The sequence below is a fragment of the Varroa jacobsoni genome, unplaced genomic scaffold, assembly GCF_002532875.2.
Source record: "Varroa jacobsoni isolate VJ856 unplaced genomic scaffold, vjacob_1.0 scaffold_307, whole genome shotgun sequence".
In the NCBI taxonomy this organism is placed as follows: Eukaryota; Metazoa; Arthropoda; class Arachnida; order Mesostigmata; family Varroidae; genus Varroa; species Varroa jacobsoni.
This window is the reverse complement of record NW_019213209.1, coordinates 42,865-64,110: the sequence shown is the minus strand read 5'-3', so window position 1 is coordinate 64,110 and position 21,246 is coordinate 42,865. Positions and strand designations below refer to the sequence as shown.

The following is a 21,246-nucleotide window of genomic DNA, read 5'->3' as shown; positions in this document are numbered from 1 at the left end:
TTGTATTATCGAATATAAACGCTTGATAGTAACCTCATGCGTGAATTGTACGGTTTTTCAGAGTTTGTGTGACTACGACTATACGATGTCGGGATTAGATGGAGTGGCTCAACCGCTCCTCACAGATATGTACCAGCTATCAATGGCGTATGCTTACTGGTGCTCAGGAAAACACAGCAAACCGGCTGTATTTGAACTGTTTTTCCGCAGTAATCCATTTCAGGGCGAATTCACTGTCTTTGCAGGATTAGCAGATTGTGTGGAGTTTCTTAAAAAGTTCCGCTACTCCGTTTCCGATCTGGACTATCTTCGAAAAGAGATGCCCACAGTGAAAAATGAGTTCTTCGATTATCTTGCTCAGTTGACAGCAAAGGACGTGAAGTTGTATTCCGTGCAGGAAGGCAGCGTCGTTTTTCCTCGGATACCTCTTCTAAGAATTGAGGGACCGTTAGCGCTGGTACAGCTTCTTGAGACTACCCTCCTAAATCTGGTCAACTATGCATCACTTGTAGCTACAAACGCTGCAAGGTTTCGTCTTGCAGCTGGCTCAAAGACGCGACTACTCGAGTTCGGTCTACGGCGAGCCCAAGGCCCGAACGGTGGTTTGTCTGCTTCAAAGTACGCCTATGTTGGCGGCTTTGATGGTACTTCAAATGTGATGGCAGGGAAGCTTTTCAAAATACCCGTTCGAGGTACTCATGCCCACGCATTTGTTATGAGCTTCAATCTCGAAGATGAAATTGAAAATCCTACACTGCCGCATGCCATTACTGGCGAACAGAAAAACCTACTTGAGTTGAGTTTGAATTGGCGAAAAGAACTGTGCGAATCACAAATTTTTCAGTTGTCGCAGTCGAACGATGCCGAACTTTATGCGTTCATTTCGTACGCACTAGCATTTCCTAAAAGCTTTTTGGGTCTTGTCGACACCTATGATGTCGTTCGATCTGGGTTGATCAACTTCTGTTCAGTTGCCTTGGCATTAGATGAAATGGGTTATCGAGCAGTCGGCATTCGGCTCGACTCCGGTGATTTGGCCTATTTATCCCGTGAAGCACACATGATATTTCAGAAGATCTCAGAGCGGTATGATCGGCCGTACTTCGTCGATCTGACAATTGTTGCAAGTAATGATATAAACGAAGAAACGATTATCTCACTTAACGAACAAGGTCATAACATCAACTGTTTCGGGATCGGAACGCATCTAGTGACGTGTCAGAAGCAGCCGGCGCTTGGCTGTGTGTATAAGTTGGTTGAAATAGATGCGCAGCCGTGCATCAAGTTGAGCAACGACCTGCAAAAGGTTACCATACCAGGTCGAAAAAAAGCTTTCAGACTCTATGGTCGGGACGGACACCCTCTTTTAGATCTACTGCAACTGATCGATGAAGATGCACCAATGCCCGGAGAGAAGGTAAGTTTAGATCCTGCTAGCACTATGTATGCATGTTTTAATTAAAAGTTCGGTTAACTGACCGAGGTTGACCCAACGTCCAGGTTACATTAAAAAAAGTAAATAACGACATCGTAAATGAATTTTCTCTCAGTTACAGAATTATGCGAGTCGCCTCTTATGTAACTGAGGCATGCACGTTAGCCGAATGAATGAACCCTTTTACGATCTAGCCTTTGTTTAAATTCGGTACAAAAGAAGTTGCTTGTTTACAATTTTGCATATTCGAATCAGTGTCCTGAGTGCCAATGCATGCATATCACACGGCATCTGTTGCCATGGGAAGAGATAGCGTGATTTATTCTGTTATTTTGATGTTATCAATGCTAATTGTTACGTTTTTTGCTTGGTCAGCATTTTGATACCCTCTATTTATAGTATAGTCAACTTAGCCTTAAAACGGTACAAAGCGTTTTTTTTTTTAACTTTTCAGAACTTTTACAGATCTTGTAAATTGTAATTTTGGCCAAAGACATTTTCTTTCTTATAATAGACTCTTTAAAAAGATTTCGACATTGTGGTTTAATTAACAGTACATCGGAACAGTTTGTGATAGAAAGTTAATACAAACTACTATAGAACTCCTTTCCATGTCCGCCAGTCAAATCATTGAGTGGTCCACTATATTTACAAGGGTTGTCAAGCGGATCAATATTTGTTATGGGTAGTTCCTCGTTTAATTCCGAGAGCCCGGGAGGTTTAAAATACTAATGATTGAAGGCTGCATACATTAGTCTGCTCATTTGAGGAAGTCGAAGCTACGTCGATTTAAATGGGTAACAAAATGCAAATAACTGTAGCAGCTCGTTCCAGCATAATCTTAATATCGTCGCAGTTGTTTATACTGTTCTCAGAGTACTGCGTAAATTGTAGTTTCTGTTATTTTAAACAAAGATAACTCTATGAATATTCTGTTCAGATTTCACTACCAAGCATCTCGGAATCACTCGTGTTTCATAGCGCATATATGTAGCGTTTTCGTGCAGCTCTTTCAGGCCATCTAGGATCATCCAGTTTACCAAATGATGCGATCAGAAGCACGTAATTGAGACAGCAATGAATCAGGATGTACGTGATAAACGGCTAAAGCTCCATATGGAAAGCGAACAATCGATTTTCACTTATATTTTTGTGATTTTTTCTTTTAGTCAGCATGAATTTGTAAGAAACTCACTTGAACTATTATTGCCACGCAGGTATTGTGCCGTCACCCATTCATCTCGACAAAACGGGCATTCGTATGCCCTCACAAGGTAGAATCACTCTATCAATTGTATTGGTCCGACGGTTCAGAACAGAGTCCCCTACCGGAGCTGGAAATCGTTCGCCAACGGGTGATGTCGCAGATGCATTCGCTACGCGCTGACATCAAGCGCACACTTAATCCCACACCTTATAAAGTGTCTGTTACGGAGAAGCTCTATACGTTTATGCATGAACTCTGGTTGAAGAACGCGCCTATTGGCGAGCTATCGTAATTTGACAAAGGGCAAGGTCGTGGATGACGGCGGACACCGTAACCAAAATTAGTTGACACACAAAAAATTGTCAGGTATTTGAAGCGACTCACTGACGCATCAATACAGAATTATAGTCTCTCATATATTAGGTAGATGTTTTCCTTTTGCCAAGGTACATTTACATTTCAACTAGAGCTGCTTGTTGAGCATTAATATTTTTGGGAATATTCTAATGGCTTCTAGTAACTACGATGATAGCTAAATAGACTAAATAGGCATTCAGCTCTTAGTTAGGGTCGACTGCCGAATGAAGTATTGTGATGGCGTGTAAGATCGAAGAAAGGATGGCGTGTGGCCAAACTAAACGTTATCTAGGACGTAGGATATTAGCTATGCTTTGTTTTGCACTGCTTAGGACATAGACTGCATTGGGTACGCAATCGCTGAAGATCGCCTTAAACTCTCTGTATAACCATTACTACATCCTCGTTTTTAGATTGAACAAAATGATGACTACAGAAAAAACCGTCTCTTTCGTGATCTTATATTATTAACTAGCCGGCATTAACCATCCTGTACATTCACTGCGGGCTTTGAAGAGGAAACGACTGCAGTGCTAACATGTTTGGAAGTCTACCCTCAATATGGACCTAGCCTTACTTTCCACATCCATCATTCCCTCGAAATCACTGCCACATTCGTTTTAAACGAAACATTAAAAGGAAATTCAGGGCAGGCGGCTTGATCGATTGTAAGCAATAACTAATCCATAGAAAATAAGGAGCATCCCTGAGCTTGAGAGCATGTCCATAAGAGAGTACATACGAGCACGCAAGTATTTGAGATGACATAGGAACGACACAACAAATTTAAGTGGATTGTAGAAAGAAAACACCGTATAAATGCCTAGCATCGCGCTTGTTATCGTTTTTTTTTCCAATATTTTTGTGGGTAGAACGACGTTAGCGAATTATTTCTTAACGTTGACCTCTGTGCATATAAATGAACGAAAAAACAAAATATTTCGAAAGCCTACGTCGAACTATATTGTATGGTATTATAGCTTTAAACGAATGTGTTACATTCACAGAATTATTGCATTTGTCTTCGTTTTGGGGTAGCCCGCATCAATAAGGTGCGACGTATTTTAATAAGGAATATGAACAAAACAAGCCGTTTGCGTAGTATAGTAAATACCCCGTTTCGTCTGTCAAGCGTTTATGCGCTTGGACGGACGAGACTACATAGATTATATCTAATTTATCAAAAATATCTTGTTGGATAAGAAGAGACATCGTTGATGGGATCATTCTTAATCAAAGTGTAATTTATTTATTGTGAAGATGAAATAATGTATCTATGCTGGTATTTACATTTATTTTTATCGAAAATGTTTAGGTTTGAGTACATACTGTTTAGTAAAAAGTGAATGGTATAGAGACAAATAAAAAAAAATGCATCTGTTATGACCCACATCAAGGTTGTGTCTCTTCCATGTCACATAATTTTTAAATAATGCGGAAGTTTAGCAGCTAGTCATATTATCGTGCTGAACGTTAAAGTGCCATAACACGTAAGCATTGCAAACACAATATTCTGATTCTATATTTTGATTGATAACTAGCATACTGGTTGTGCGTTATAAATTGTTAAGATTTTCAGCCATAGAAATCTGTTATAATATCTAACGTTTCCTTACTTATTATAAAACTTATTATAAAAAAAAACTCGTTATTTTGAGTTTTTGAAACCTCTGCTCCCTACCGTTCGCCATGGCCGGCAGATTTCTTAAAAATTACCCAATTATGGCACTGGCCATAAGGCCTGGTTCGTGCTGTTTTCGGACATTGGTCGGAGCCCAAATGCGCCTTAGCGTAAATCGGTCATACACATCACAAATACTGCAAAAATTTTTAGAGTACAAAGGAAGTTTGATGTGTTAATCTAAAAATAATTGCTTCAATATATGAATGAAGTGTGCATCACAGCGTTGTGACTAATTCATCATACGACACCGAGATCGTGTTAGCAAATATTTTTCTTTAAAGTAACTTTTTTTTCGCTTGATTTGCCTTCGCACTTCTGCAAGCGTATTCTGTCCATGAATATTTTGATAGCAAACAGACTGAACCAACTTCAGAGTACCATCGTGTGTTCTAGTAATACGCCTTCAAATTCTGCTATAATGTAACAGTATATATATATTTCGAAAAAATACCTAGACATAGACTAGTTGTTTTTAGTTGCTTGGCAATATTTGTATTACGGGGTATTTTATTTGCGTAGTTCGCTCTCTGTAATCTCGACAAGCCGAAGGTGACTAAAATTTCACCATCCAAGATTCATATATATCGATGCTAAATACAGGTCCAAATAAAACTATAAAGAAATTTCGACGAAGGTGAATTTAAGAGGAAATTTCTAAAAGGAAATCCGTGCTCAACCCTGTAGAAATATGTTTGCTTCGGGATGTCCATTTAGTGTTCGCGTCCGATTACTTTTTTACTGCTATGGTACAGTAATCTAAAAAGGACATTGTTAGTTCTGTATAAGAAATGTCCAAATTAGATAATTTTTCTCACCCTAGTTCAGGCAAAGCTGGATATTTCATGATAAACGCTTTCACCCGTTTCCAATTAATACTAGTATATGTAAAGGGCGGAACAGAACTAGGCTGACTGTAGGGAAAGATATAAGTCTGGAAATTGGACGAAGTAAATCTATTAGTAGGAAAGGCGCTAGATTATCAGTTCGGACGGATACTACTTCACCTGTTGTTCCCTTGCCATTTTCACAACTACAAGCATTTTCTCAGTTGTATACCGCCGTTTTCTCCCATTGTAAGCCTGGTTTTGCATCCTTCTGAGAACGCAAATCCCTATGCAATTGTTACTTTATCTTAGGTTTGTCACGAAAAAGGTAGGCATTTTTTAACGTTCCAGGGGACGGCTCTGTGGGCTTTATTATGCTCTGGTCGTGGTATTTGATGAGGTTCTTTCTACCTCTCGAGTATCTTAAAGATCTTAGTTTTCCATCTTTTGAAAGACTAGAACTTTCTAGTTATTTTTCCTACGGTCTAATGCGACATGAATTGTACGCAGGGCTTACACAGCTCTGTGACAAATCCAAAATCAGATGTTTTTCTAGGTTTTTTCGTTTATCGATAACGCATGAACCTGACGGCGATGTAATGTCCCGTGTTGTACACTATTGACAATTACTAGAGAAATACAAATACCTATTTATACTGTAACTAGTATAAACAACTTACTAATCTTACTTCACTATAACTTAACTGAAAATCACATTTCAATAGCTGACTGCATAACTAGTTAACTTAAGCGATGTTCCACAAAGTGCTTTTGTTGTAAAGGGCTCATCGAGGCTGTTTTAACGGGTAAGGCTGTTCCTGGCCTCCTGCTCAAAACCTTCTACAGGAACCATTGCTAATCGCATACAAATCAAGTTTAGTCTATTGTTCTACACAGCAAATTTTCTATGGAAAACTAAATCTAAAATTTTTGCTCGCTATAAATATTAAAGACATGACACCCAAGAAGAGCCATCCTCGAGAACCTATTTTATAATGTTCTGCTGACTTTCATGTATCCAACGACCGTTAAATTTTTAAACGACTTGGGAATTATATTACGACACGTAAGGTTGAGACGGGCTGTGTGCTCAGACTTTACCAAGTATAGGATCGGAAACACTGAACGTGTTTTTGAAAAAAGCACTGAATCCGAAATATTGAAATACCAGAGTAGAAGACCATTTTATAAGGCGGCAGCTTCATAACTTATTCGTTAATACCTAATTGCATTCGCTAAGCGGTAGAAACAAAAGACTTAGCGCAGGCGGTCGGCTCCATATTCCTCGTCCTCCTTTCATTGCTGGTAACTGATGAATAGTTTCAAATATCGTTAATAATTTGACAGTGTAATTTGAGGGCAACTTTCTCGTTCCAGCAAAACAAGTTCTGTCTGACAATAATGCACAGTTTAGTGTGTCGATTTGTACAAGCGTGATTTAGTTATAACACGATGCATATCTATCTATTGTAAAAAAGAGAGCGACAGACATACTGAAAACCTTCATAAAAGTGTCATAGGACTAGTATTTGGCCATAGGTTGACCCAGATTCAAGCTTTTTTAAGTTTCATGGAAATCCTCATATATTTACAAGTTACTATATTCCAATTACGTAAGGTACACGGCGTAAACATGCATATATTCCTAAAAATGATAATGCTGTCATACAGAGTGCGAAATTAACAATTTAATTGTTTGATTTCTCACTTCACTTGGCGTTTTAACTGTGATTCTTACGAAAAAGTAAATTGCAAAGCTAAAATAAGAGCCTGATGTTTTGCAACATCAGCACTCTCCTAATGATATTGTAGGTGACTCGCCTTACTGATAATTAATGCCAATCCACCTCAAGGGAAACTTTTATAATTGAACCCACTTGAGAATACAACTAGCAACTACATAATCTACGAGACTTGATTTTTGTTTGACTTGTCCAAAGGCCCACCATTTATGTAAGTGCGTACAGGTTGAACAGGTAAGTGCGTACTACATTTTGAGGATTGCGCCATTCAGTCTTATAGAATAGTAAACCAAGGACATTTGTTCGACTGCAATGTTTCTATCAGGATTAAACTTCATACGATGTTGCTAGTAAATGACTAAGGTGAAGTCAGTATGCAGTCTTCACAAGTTTCTCTATGAATAGTCGTCGGTAGCAAAATTTAGGCTCAGTACGCTGGGACTAACTGGGACAATACTTACAGCACGCATCCAACGGGCGCGGCAATCATCAAGGTACCATTACGAAATGTCTGAGTGAGGATATTACGCCGTGTAATTAGAAACATTCATTTATTAATTAGCTGTTACTATACGCCATGACGTCTTAAATATGGCTTTTAAATAGGTCTGTTCACCAAAAGATCAAATTTATTTCCTATGGCAGCACTTCAGAAACAACCTCAAATGAGTCTTCAATGAAGGCTTATAAATGTGACAGTTTTTGACGCTATACGTGAATTTAATTTTAGCGTTATGCGCCAACACTTAGTATAACTGAACACTTCGAGGATGCTGCTGAATTTTATTAATATAGGATGCGCAATACTACACTGAAAGATGTGTCGAAGAAACTTTCTGAGTGTTCCACTAACATCTAACATTCTATAACTTTTAATTAGATTGTCGAGCAATCTGTACGTCGGAAGTAAAATAAAACAAGTGAATTAATTTAGAAACTTGTTACTCTCAAACCTTATTAAATATCTATGCCATACATCGTCGTGGCTTTTGAAAATGCATATTAAATAGTGCTAGTTTTTAATAATAGTAATTAAAGGGTACAACTAAAGATGAGTTGATTTTCGATTACTTGTTCAAGGATACGTCTAGCAGTTGACATTTTAGCGAAACACGATCGTACCGCATTTCCTAGGTTTTTAGGAGGCATGTGTGCTATATCTGATATAGACCATATGGGACCGTAACTTCAACAATCTGAAAAAGAGTAAGATTACATTTGTTGAATGTTTGCCTTATATCACGCGTGTATACATGGCCAATAATAACCAACATAGTTCTGTAAATCACACTAGATCCACGTAAACGGTACAGCGTCCTGTTAAGATATTCTAGAAAGTTCATTAACTGATGAGCTGAATGCGGTCAAACAAATACTCATAACCTTAACACTTTAAGACGTACTAATGACACCACGGTTTTCCAGTATTCGTAACAAAACATTTGATAATTTTATTATTGTTGTCCTTGCGTCGTGTAATAGGCAATAAGGCCTAACATGTTAATACTCTCAATATCTGAAAATGTAAAAACTTCAAGTTACATATCTCTTTTCAGTAAGCAAACACGGGCTGCACTAGAACAGAGCGGCCCGGTACCTTATTCATATTTGCCTTACGTTACCTGAAGCCTTACAACGTTAATTAACGCAATTGTGTATTTTGAAGCCTTCCTATATTTATGTAAAAACAAATCAGGGCTTGCTACGCATACTATCTGTTGTCTGCTCGTAACTTCAGGACTTCGCGAATAAGGGCTTAAGACACAATGAAAGTTAGATGGTTTCATTTCGTGATAAATTTACAAAAATCTGCTCCACAAATTCCAGTTCATTAACCGGAAGTACGAATTGTTGATGAATTATACGCTAACTTAAGAAATTGAATACGTTATTTAGTAGCTTCTTATTGTGGTATTATGTAGAATCATCGTTATTCTACTAATTGATTCTTATACTTGTTCGTCGGGCCGCTGCACGCAGACATAATATGGGATATAAATACTCCGACAGAAAAAACATGTCAAAGCGTGGAAGCTGAAACGAGAACAAGGGACCTTTCACCTTTTATTTAAAAACCTATCCGCTACATTAGTTTAATCTCCTAAGATTAATGGATCATCCAGTCGAGTAATATGCCTCACATGCTTTTTTTTGAAGCCCTGGATGCCGTAGAGCACAAAGAAGAATCCTAAAACGGCAAAGATCCACTGTGTATGGTCGTATACAAAAAAGTTCTGCACATGATAATTTCCCGCGGCGTGTGCAGCTTGCTGCTGCTAACTAGCTTAACAGTACTCTAGCAATAGAAAAAAAGTTCCATATGCGTTATATACAGGCTAATTGCTTATTTGGTTATTCATTATATCTGGCGGATGATGAGGTTTACGAGAATTACAAGATAATAATTATATACCGATAATAATAATAGCGAGACCAGTTGGGTCGCTACCATTTTCGATATCTGCGTTTTTTTTTTTTGCTGTATGAAAAAAAGGTCTCAGTTATTTATGCCTTACTTACAATCTGAGTATAACAGTAAAAAGAGGCTTAAATTAGTCGAAATATCAACTGTAGAAAAAAAAACTATGGGAAAATGGTTTACATTAGGCTAGCATTATATGTTGCATAGTCAATAAATTTTAAAATGTTTTCACATTTTTTATGCGCCTTTTGTTACTTCGTCAAGTCTTCACAATGGTAGGAGACCTTGAAGGTACAAAAGACCTTTTTCGCATTGTTTGTGCCACCGGAAACGGACCTGCGGAAACACAATAGGGTCAAAGGGAGAAACATTTGATGCTGCGATTTATGCCCATCTGCGAATGTCAAAGGTTGAAGGTGATCACTGAGATGTACCTAAAAGTTCTGAAGATATATTGCACAACATGTTGTACCGAATGCACTGAATTTAAGGTTATTGATACGAGGTGACGTTTGCTCAAATGAACGACATCTTAAACAGTTTTCAATTATTTTTAACGTATTCCGGATCCACTTCCACAGTTTAAACACCACATTAATCAATTTGTTGGCCATGAGTAACAGCTAGAGTTCGAAAGTTATTTCAAAAATTTGCCCAAGCCTATTTAACTATGCCCTGCAAGTGGAAGCGTACATTAATTCAGGTTTGCCAGGGCCGTTTCAAAAGGCACAATATAGAAAAAATCAATTTTTTGGACCGCGTATACGAAAAATAGACGTCATATAGCTACAATATAATATCTTATCTACTAATGATATATTTCAATTAATCCACGTTAATTCAGTCGAAGTGTTTCCTCCAGAATATTTTATGTTTTGAGTATTTTAGAATATGAACGCTCTTTAGGCCTATTAGTCAGACATATTCAGTAAGGTTGAAAGATTTTTATGCTTTTTTTTTTTTTATAGCAAATTCACTTTGCTGAACTCGTGTATCGACAAAATATGCGTATGCCTGAGTCGTGTGTTTCATGGGTCCGCTTTCGAAAGCCATACACTCATAAGAATAGAAATGACATTCAGGACAAACAACGGAATGCTTTTTTTTCGAAACTAGGTGCCTATACCTGTGAGCGACATTAAACACAAGCACAGTTCCAAGTAAGCAGGATGTGCAAGCTGTAACGATCGTAACCACGACCTAATTTTTCTTGAAAGCTTCAGTTGGACACACGGATGATTTCCTAGGCTTTAGAAAGTCACTATCGATGAGCTTTTTAGCAAAGTCTTGCACTGATGTCATAGAGATGGATAAGTGTATTCGGCGTAAGGATGTAACAACCACAACAAGAACAAATGGCCAGGAGTAACACCACATCAAGAAGTATATTCACATTCAACGAATATTCTTTAATACGTCACCGGACTGGGATCCGTGATACTCTTCTATAATGACTAGCAAGGAGAACATCTATTAGATGAGAATATGAAGGCCATATCACTTTATTGTTTTGTATGACCTATTTAGAGGAACATGCCTACTCTAGATCTAACCATGGGCAAACCAGTGAGTTCATCAATGGCTAGAGATAAACGCAAGGGCACATTGTAATCTTCAAGAAGTTTTGCGTCCTTTCCTTACGTAGCTGCCTAAGATAGATTATAAAGATGACGCTTTTCTCTCCTATAATCATTGCAGTTCGCAATATTACCGCACAAAGATGTTGCGTTTGTCTATGTATTGCATGGCTTCGCACGTGAGTGTGTTAACCGCAATTTTTTTTTAATACGCAAACAATACATCAAATCAGGACGAGCCAGAACATTCGTCTTTTTCTATATTTTTATGAATACTACTAAGTGACGGAGTAAAGAACTGTCGCTACTGCGTCGCATTCGTTACCGCGATCGCTGCGCGGCAACCCACAGAAAAATACCAGGATTTCAGAGAATTCCAAAGAAAGAAAGGTCGCCATAGACGTCAAGTTTTCTTTAGTTATAGAATAGGACACGATTTGACTGATATGCGCAGTATGGGGAAACAGGTATCACAGGAATCGTACGTTTTGGTTTCGTGTACAACTTTTTGATAAAGGTAACTTCGTCAGTGTCAGGCGATAAAGGAGGACGCCACTACTGTTGCGTAGTGTTCATGAAGGCTGCTAATGCTCTCTTCCATGTGAAGCAGGCTCACGTTCATTGGTCGTGCTGGTAGTGTGATAACCTCGATTACCCACCCGAGAGCGCAGAGTATACCATGGTCTTCGAAGACAGACTTTTCCGACTGAACCCGTATAAGCTTGCTTATGGCAGCTTCACGATGAAGCCAAACTTCGCCCGCTATCAGCATATCTCGTCTTCATGTTCTAATTCTTTCGTAGGCAATACGTACGACTCTGTTTCCCTAGATGGCTCGTGATAATCCGCTTTTTAGGGCTTAAATACAATCCAGATTCGTGACGATACACGTCGATCCGATTTATTTTTGCTCTTGATTTAATAGTTCAGGGTACTGCAAGTAGATCGTAATATTGGAATGGCTTTAAGTAGCATTAAAGGGAATTTCTATCGAAAACAGTGAGGATGAGTATCACTAAAAAATTGGTTTTGATATTCGGTACGAACATTGCATTTAGGATATTTGAAATGCGATTAAAATATGTTATTGCCGCTTTGGTCCTGAACCATAGGTAAGTCTACAGGAAAGCATTGCGTCGATATCTGCTATGTAATACGCATTACAGACTCGCTGTAATTTTCAATTATTTTTTTAAAGATATGTGAGTGTTTTTTTCGTATAATTGTTTTTCCATGTTCGAACTCACAGTATAAACGTACAGCTTTAGCTCACAGTGCACTGGTGGATTTTAAAATTAAAAAAATACCTTCACTAGAGAAAAGCTATATCCAATCGTTTCAACTTTCGTGCCAGGTTCCACCTTCGATGAATGCATTCGTGCCCATTTTCTAGCTATGTTGCAATCATGTGCGCATATTCAGAGCAGAGATAGGGTGCTGGTATTTTTAGGTTACGCATATTATTGCGGAAGAGTGCGCGCACTTGAAAACACGACCGAACAAAACAACGACAGGATCGACTCGAGGTTCATTTGTTACCCGTGTCCATGTCAGGACCATTGAGACCAATTAAAGTGTTAACATCGAAAGGGTGTTAGAAGAGGAAACAACTCGAACAGGAAGCCTTGATGAACTTTCGTATCCGTCACGGCATCCAATGGCTTCACGATCCGTTATACTTGAAGTTGAGCGTTTGACGTTTCTTTAATCTTTGCATCAAAACTCGTTGTGCTCTGGAGACAACAGTGCGTGCTATCCTGCATTGAACAATGAATACAACTGTTTTTCATACTATACGAAAAGAGCTAGAGACAGTTCACCGTGTTAAGCTATGTACCAGCTCAAAGAATAAAATTACGTTTACGCATAAAGACGATTGACATTAAGCTCAAATAAGTATAATAACATGAGTGTTACTTCTTTAATTACTTGTTTCTATTCACCCGTTCAAATTGAATCCAGTCAAGAAACACATTTTATTTTAAAAAAAATATTTTGTATCACGAGATCTGAGCCAACGATATCTAACTTTCTGTGGCAGAAAATTTCATCGGTGTCTTACGATAGCGACCACGTTGGCTAATTTAATCCTCTCCACAATTGATTCTTTTAACTTTTCTTTTTTTCATTACGGAGATATGGGCTAATACGTTTACGTACACCCCAGACTATTTCCTTTCAGTCCATTCGATAGAGCTCGGGTACTGGGTTTACACACCTGTCCCCCATGTAATACCATTCATTGATGGCATAGAGCAGTATAATACTAACATTAAACCGATATCCTGTTTGTTATTCCTTTTGAAAGGAAACATTATTTTATGCTCCTTGACGTAGCTGCTTCTTTCCCAAATAGCTGTGTGAACAAGAAAACTCGATGTGACCCACCTAGAAGAATCGAGTTCGAGGAGAAGTCATTGCATTTCTTATTGCCCGGATTTTTCCTCATGTGCCAAGCTTCTAACTTTGGCGACACCTGTGCTCCTAGAAAAGAATAAAGGCTGTATCACGGCAATGCTATCTACTTAGCTTACGTTATTTTAGTGCTTGTAACGATAACTGCGTCTATCTATTCATTACTGCAAGTTTGTACCTGTCTATGCACATGATGTACCTAAAGCGTTGGATTTGATCTGATTTCTTTCTGGGGTAGTAGGTGTCCGTTATGGGGGCGTAATCCGCTGCTTGTAGCTTTCCGACTTGAGTATTTTCTAAAAGCAGTGTTTTTCCTTCCGCCGATTAGTCTAACGAACGAAGCGAGTGCTGGCTGAAGTCCCTCGGTTGCCTAGTATATCGACTATAGCGGAAAATAATCATTTAATCAAGGGAATTTTGTGGTGTACTGCTTCAAAATCATATATAATCGTAGACATATATTCAACATAGAGACATATTGAATTTCGAGACCACCAACATGATAGTTATTATTGAGAAGATAAAAAAATCTACTAGAAAAAAGGAATATTCCGTGTCAAGCACGGTCAAAATGTGAAGTTCACCTTGCGAACATGTTATCTACATTCAGTGGTTGCTCCTCATGGTTAAGGATGAGAAAGTGTTCTGTGAAAGAGAACACGCACAACTAAATCGTTAATTAGCTTTGTATGTATTCTTCAGCTCAGCTTTTGGTTCCTTCAAATTCATGGTGATCTGATTCTTTAAATTTAGAATTGAATAACAGCATGGTCTCCGTTCTAATACTAGCCCATATGCATAAAATATTTTATGGAAGTCTAATTCATGATCCTATTTTCGTTATTGTCTATACTGTTTGCTCCGGGCAGTATACCCACTTTAGCAACAGGCATGCCCACTTGCCTGCTACATATACAAAAGCTAGCACTCAAAACATTCAACTACTATGCAGGAAACGTGCCGGCCTTTAATGAGCCTAGAATTAAAAAGCGGCGCACACATGAGATGAGCACCTCGGTTCTTGAATTTCGGGACCTCGGGATATCGTAGACTGAGCTCCGGATTGTAACTCCATTCGTTTGTCGGCCTATCTAGGACGACTGAAAGGAAGGAGGACGGATACATGCATAAGCAACAGGCACTCCTCGTTGCTTCGAAAGTCGCAGCCAATCGCAGCACTACCTGTCCACGAGGCTAACAGGGCTATTGGGGTCGACCATGGGAGATAAATACTGTAAAATGAATGAGCAAGTTAGAAGCAAGGACGAAGACAGCTGCTGCTTCGAGTGTGTGGATCAACACTACCGTCCCTGCTATCGCTACCACAGAGAGCATTCGTTAGTAGCCATCTGGAAAAGTCTATTAAAGAAACATGCAATGAGCGATATGGTCAATAGAACTTGCGTTGCTTCTGGGAATGAATAAGCCCAAAAGTGAAAAAGCCCAAGCGTTTTATCTATTGCCGGGTCTGAGTGCTAAACGTAACTCGATTTCGTTACACCGAACTGTGCAATGACAATGAAATGTAAACAAACGGTAATAATAACAATAATAGTCACAATAACAATGCTGATAATAATAAAAGTATTTCTGCTAGACTGTATATTTGTTAGCCATTTGTTTGAAACGCAAAAAAAAAGTGCAGAACGCACCTTCAGTCGCTAACATTCCGCTATTCCACTTGAATGTAAAACGAAGAGTTAAACAAGAAGCTAAAGGCATGAATTGAGCGGAAATAAGAACACATGCTCGTACAACGAAGCTATTCCCATCCTTTCCGTTGTTACTTTTTTTATAATAAGTGCGCTGTGCCTGATCGACGTGCCGTTGTTTTTCCGACCGTCTGTCCATATAAGAAAGAGTCAGTGAAGCCGGGAGGGTGAAACGAAATTGCTCTTCACAGTTTCTGTTCTGCTACACAAATAGTCAATTTCGGAAAGCTGGAAAAGATCAGACAAGAGTAATTATATTAGTCAGCTGATTGTGGAAGAATCGGGTTCCGCCTAAACGCCAATGATTTCAAAGAAATCATATTAGAGTTTATCATTATTGTTACTATCATAATTGAGATTATTCCAACGCCGCCGCACTACTTAAGCCGTGAAAAGCCTTGATTTGGCAAAATGTTTCCAGGGTGCCACGTTGACAGTACAAACAAAAGATGCGCTGGCCACGGCACCGTCTATATTTTATACCTGCAATTAACAAAATCAAGGATTTGAAGCCAGTTGTGAGATGCAGCCGTCCTCATAAGTTTATTTAACAAGATGTAAAAATGAGAGCTTCAGTGATTTTCTATTTATGAATTATATTATGTCTTACTTACTTCTCGGTTTTAGTTTCGTAGAATACATTGGTTAGTCTTGGGACATCTTACAACTTACTTTGTTCTAAACCAAGTAAGCGATAGTTCTTATTCAATTATAGCATACTACTAGACTATGTACGGCCTACTACTTAGCACCTATTTCGCTGGAGACAAATTTTGGTGACACAATTACCAGACGGAATAGTACGGTGTAGCCATTTTAGTTCGGACTTCGGTAAGATTCGGTCATATACCGAAAGGATTGTATGATTAGATCGTTTTGGTAGGATCTAGCCGTTTGCGGGGTGACATATTTCTCTGCCTATCTAAATAATCCGTTATGTAACCAGAGCAATCGTTTAGCTTTCCCATTACAGTTGCAACTATTATTTCAATGTCAAAACTATGTTAAAATGTCTGTAATGACAAATTAGTATTAAGTAAATAAGTCTTTCAAAAACAAAAGGCAGCAGCTTTTGTCGGGAATCGTAGATAAAAAATCAGGATATCCATGTTGCCTAGCCGAGTAGAGATTGATCGATTTGTTTGACATCGATGGTCGCCGCTTTCCACACTCTGTCAGTTACATCTACGTTCGGTTCAATCTTAATAACGATTTCTCTATTAAGAGTATTTCCAAATGATTTGCTAGACATGGTTTCATTCTATCATTCCTGTCGATCTTAACATGTCTTCTTTTAGAATCTCGATTTCTGGACGAGTCTAAAACAGTCCAGATAAACATAATTGCCTGGTTGATTTGATGAGCGGTTTACTTAATAACGAATAACATTAGCTCGGTTCAACTTACATTTTGATTTGTGGCCTATCAAAAACAGTAACTGCTATCAAAACCACGATACATACGTATATAAACTTTACTTGGTTGAGATTTTCACTGATTATTTAGATCCAAATATATATTGTTAACGGTATTGCTTATATAACCATATTCACTAGAAACAACTTGTTATTATATCTGTACTTTTTCTAATTTTTTTTATTTCTCGGCATGTATTAACGTACACGCACGGGTAACGTCTCCATCTGGCTAAACATTTTAGCAGCACACCTGCTTTAGATAGCAGGTCCTCTTTTTCCCCAGTGAGATATTTCTCTATATCTGTGTACTCCTGTCTACTCAAGGGTTATAAACGTGTTCTTTTTGTCTGAGACTTATATATACAAGCGTTATCATTATTGGAATGGTTATTGCTTGTCACTCAAACGACTATAACAAACATAAGGTCAAAGTCTTGATTCTACTGCCCTTTGATGAATGTTGTAATAGTGGACGAATCAACACCAACCACCTTGGGTTGCAGTCTATAAGAAGATTACATTGAACAAAGCATGCTGACCCCTTATTAACCCGTTCGTTCGCCCTCTACGTGGACATATATACTGCATAAAATCGTATTTGCTATTTCCCACAAAGGCCATGTCCTTTTCCAGCTTAGCGCGACGTCTACGCCTAATATCGACAAGGCAATGGCTCAGTATACAGGGTAAGGCGAAAAAAGCCTTGGATAATAGGACTGTTTCCGCAAAGTAGCGCACTGAAAAGCTGATTCAACTGTGTAACACATTACGGAAGCGTTTTAATATCATTTTTCTTTTTCTGTAACAGTGTCGTAATGTCATAGTGTAACTATATAATTTAAACTGCGATAGCTACAACAACAACTACTCCAATGATTCGCTTGATTTTATTGATACGCTTGTATTAAATACCTGTGTACTATAAAAATAAAAAAATGGTATTGCTATCGTTTATCACATCATCACAGCTATCATTCATTGCTATCTTAGGTCGTGTATTCTTTATTGAAGGGAAAATAGGAGCATCTTATCTCTATTCGGAATTTCATCCCACAATCTTAATGACCCGATTACCTTACTCAGACTGAAGATCTGAAGACAGATCTATAAATTTCAAACCCCGTTCCTCGAAATGGAATATTTTACCGAGTTTTGTTTGTACTTCGGTACTACATAACCTGAAAATCAATCGACAGATTATTATAAGTGAAACGTACATCAACATCATTTCTATATAGCTTCCATTAAGTTATTTCAGAAACGTCTCGAATTGAAAGACCTTCGAATTGAAAGTTGGCTTTTTAGGATTCCAAATTATTATAGATAGGTCCAGTTCGATCGAGGACCCTTAATACCATGGAGGAGGTCAACTTCCCAGACTATACTTGTTACGCAGCTCAGCCTTATTTTTGAATACGGTATGTAATAGAAATAATACGACCGTATGTAAAAGATCTGTGAGGAAAATTGTATCGTAGCAGACTCAACAATTTGTAAGAGTGGCAGTATTCCTCGAAGTATCGCGAGATATAACATACGTGTTGTGTCCTGGCCTTCATAGAGGACCTCCGGCGAATAATATCTAGGCAATTAGATATAGGTGTAGGACAAGAACCTCTCACCTGTTTCGTCCATACAGGTATTTAGAAAAGAACATTATTAGAGTTTACACATTAGGCTTTATGCAATAAACGAGCTTGCAGAAGTACGAGTATACTGGTAGCGGTCTTGCTTTTAGGTTTATTAAAGATGACAAATTTTATGTAAGAATAGTCGACCTAACCTCGTTTCAAATATTTTTTTATAAAGCCGAGAAAATGTATACGCTTATAGTTAGCATTAAGCATATACGTAAGTAGCTGGCATTTTTTGTTATATATTAAGTTTTGGGCGTCCTACTGAATAAAAATCGTAAATAAATGCTGAAATTTTCGACCCTGTTCAGAACACCCCAGCGGGAAACAAATGTTCTCAGCAGGATATTGTGTACAGCGAATTCATTTGCGGTAGTATATAGTTACGTATGGTTGTGCTAGTATAATGCAATAAGAGAAATGTCCGAATAGTACTATTATTTAGACGTACATTTTAGGGTTCATAGGGAAGGAAAATACGCAACTAAACCCATACATAAAAAGCAATTTCCCAATCTCCCGGTCAGGACGTAAATTGCTTACGTGCTTCTTACGTACTTACAAGCGTCAATAGGAGGGAATGGAGACAAGTCTAGCTATTGTTGACGTATTGATAATAAATTGACCTTGACATTTTTGCCGGCACTCAAATGCGCGTTTCCTTAATTTTTGTTTGCCTCGGATGTGGAGTGTACGCGTGTCGGATCAAAATAATGCGGCGTTCATATGAGAATCAAAATAGTGTAGTTTCTATGTATAAGTGGATCAAAGATGAAAACCCACTTCAGATGAGGCATATCCGCACCAAAGTTCGGGGTGAGAAATGGGAGACACACACAGTTCTTGATCACAGAACCCACGATCACATGGCTTCTTGGCTATTTGAACTATTACCGTAGTTAGATGTTATTAGTCTTACACTGAGCTTCGATTCGAAGTATGGATGCAACGGAAAGAGGCCTAGTAGGCTTATTTCCGTCTGAAAGAATGACGCAGCCCGTAAATATTCATAACAAATTTTGTGCATTAAGCTGTAACGCAGCGAATACCTACTTCTGTGGAGTTTCGTATGAACATTTTTGTTTTGAACGCCACTTGCAGGCGTGTCGTGTAATTGTAACCGGCATACATGTACGTACCTATTTATATGAGCTTCTGCAAGATGGTTTGAACTTTTGCCAGCTTAGGCATTTCTCTGTAGAATTTGCGAAGTACTCTTAAACTATAGCTTGTTTTAAAAGTTTGCAGAAAATTCGAGTTATTTACTCATATATTGCCTTGTAACTTGTTTTAATTTCGGCCCCTATTTCATCGGGGTGCCCACCGGGTACCCCAGTTCGCCTTTGGCGTACCAGTATGTAACTAATCGAGCTGATTTAGGTGCGGGTTTTTTGTCAAAAGAATTAGCTATTAGCTTCAAAAAATATATCGCCACCTGGTTATCATGAGGTATACTGTTTTTTGTGAAAAGTAAAAACGTTGCACTCATCACCAAAAGCAATTATATTATTTAGCTATACGGATAGTTCCTTTACAATTGTAAAGTTAGCTTCAGATTACCGATACGGCGAACGAGCACGTTTCTAATAGTGCCTAGCATGTATTTCCCAACTGTTGGGCTTAAAGGTGAGCTATTGTTAAGTTTAACAAGCAAACATCATAAAGTAACAGGAATTGTCGCATAAAGTAAATACATTGAATAAAAGACTAGTAATAATCTGTTATTTTGCAATGTACGTTATGGCGTACCATAACCGTATGGTTGTTCTTCTAGTTGAGTCTGCAACATGCTAGCTTCGACATCCGATAATGGTGTAGTTGTACAGTTTCTCTATAGTGCTTCTAGCGTCCCCATTTAACGTAGTAGAGGACCAGCCTGTGACGCACGTATAGATAAGATAAACTTCAAACATCTGCTCATCCTCCCTATGTGGAGACTCGTCAAATGTGGTGGCCTGTGAATTCAAGATTGAAAAATCTCTTCAGGATTATCTACGGTTTAAGTGAGCTTTGACTTTCCGGACTGACTTATGTCTAGACAAACGTTTTTTAGTAATCTAAGCACTTTGCCATTGTATTGTTTTTCACATAACAGCAGAAGGCTAGCTAAAAATGGGTCCTTTCATCATTTTTCCTTACCAGGTAAAAGTTAACACCTGGATTAAGGGCGAAATGTTACGATGAGCTAAATGCTAACGTGAAGAAATGAAGTTTTGGTCTTGTATTCGTGTGAAAGGGCAGCCAAGCAACAGTTAGGTAAAGTTGCTGACCTATGCAATACCAGGAAACCTTCTTAAGTCTGCAACCTTAAAGTCTTGTGGACATTCAATCTACTTACAGATGCACAGTTTAGGATATCAGCATATCTTTGGGTTAACGGGCATCGAAAAGATAGCATAAACAATCTTCTTTCAGTTGACTGCTGGCAATCCGAGGAAAAATATAGTATTGAACAATAAAATTGAAGACGAACCGCATTTTCCCAAGTAGGTCGCTAAGAGATTCAGCTAGGTCTATTTAATTTTTAAAAATGCTAACAATTCCCGGCTGTCGGCTCCACCGATAATCATAGACCGATATTCCTGGAAGAATGCCATGCTGTATATAGCAAACCGTTATAATATAGAAATGCAAACATCGAGCAAAACGTTGAAGAGGATGTTCAAGTAGAGAACATTTGAATATAAACAAGTCCGATCTGAAACAACCAGAAGACAACGCCACCTAAAACCATTGCCAATCCTGTAAAGATTGTCAGCTTTAGTCGATTAAATTAACACCCTTGAAGATGAGTAGAGAGCCTCTTAGAGCTTACTACG

General features: G+C 38.4%; 1 protein-coding gene and 1 long non-coding RNA gene across 7 annotated transcripts in view; one reads left to right on the top strand and one right to left on the bottom strand.

Annotated features, from left to right (window-relative positions):
* Positions 1 to 4,395, top strand: part of Naprt (nicotinate phosphoribosyltransferase) — a 10,109-nt gene extending 5,714 nt beyond the window's left edge. For 4 of the 5 annotated variants that reach the window (XM_022831044.2, XM_086967803.1, XM_022831048.2 and 1 more), the window contains exons 2-3: positions 62 to 1,417; positions 2,653 to 4,395. In XM_022831044.2, the coding sequence (XP_022686779.1) occupies positions 62 to 1,417; positions 2,653 to 2,934 (1,638 nt within the window). In that variant the 3' untranslated portion in view covers positions 2,935 to 4,395. The remainder of the gene's footprint in view (positions 1 to 61; positions 1,418 to 2,652) is intronic. The other variant, XR_002679505.2, reaches the window with a different exon arrangement.
* Positions 4,396 to 13,256: 8,861 nt separating this feature from the next.
* LOC111259223 (uncharacterized) lies at positions 13,257 to 18,004 on the bottom strand. Of its 2 annotated transcripts, XR_002679510.2 has the most exons (4): positions 14,677 to 18,004; positions 14,248 to 14,308; positions 13,863 to 14,045; positions 13,257 to 13,732 (listed from the first exon to the last, which is right to left on the bottom strand). It is a non-coding gene; the product is annotated as an uncharacterized LOC111259223 (long non-coding RNA). The 2 variants fall into 2 exon arrangements; XR_015310488.1 differs by having other exon boundaries at positions 13,257 to 14,045.
* Between the last annotated feature and the right edge of the window lie 3,242 nt (positions 18,005 to 21,246).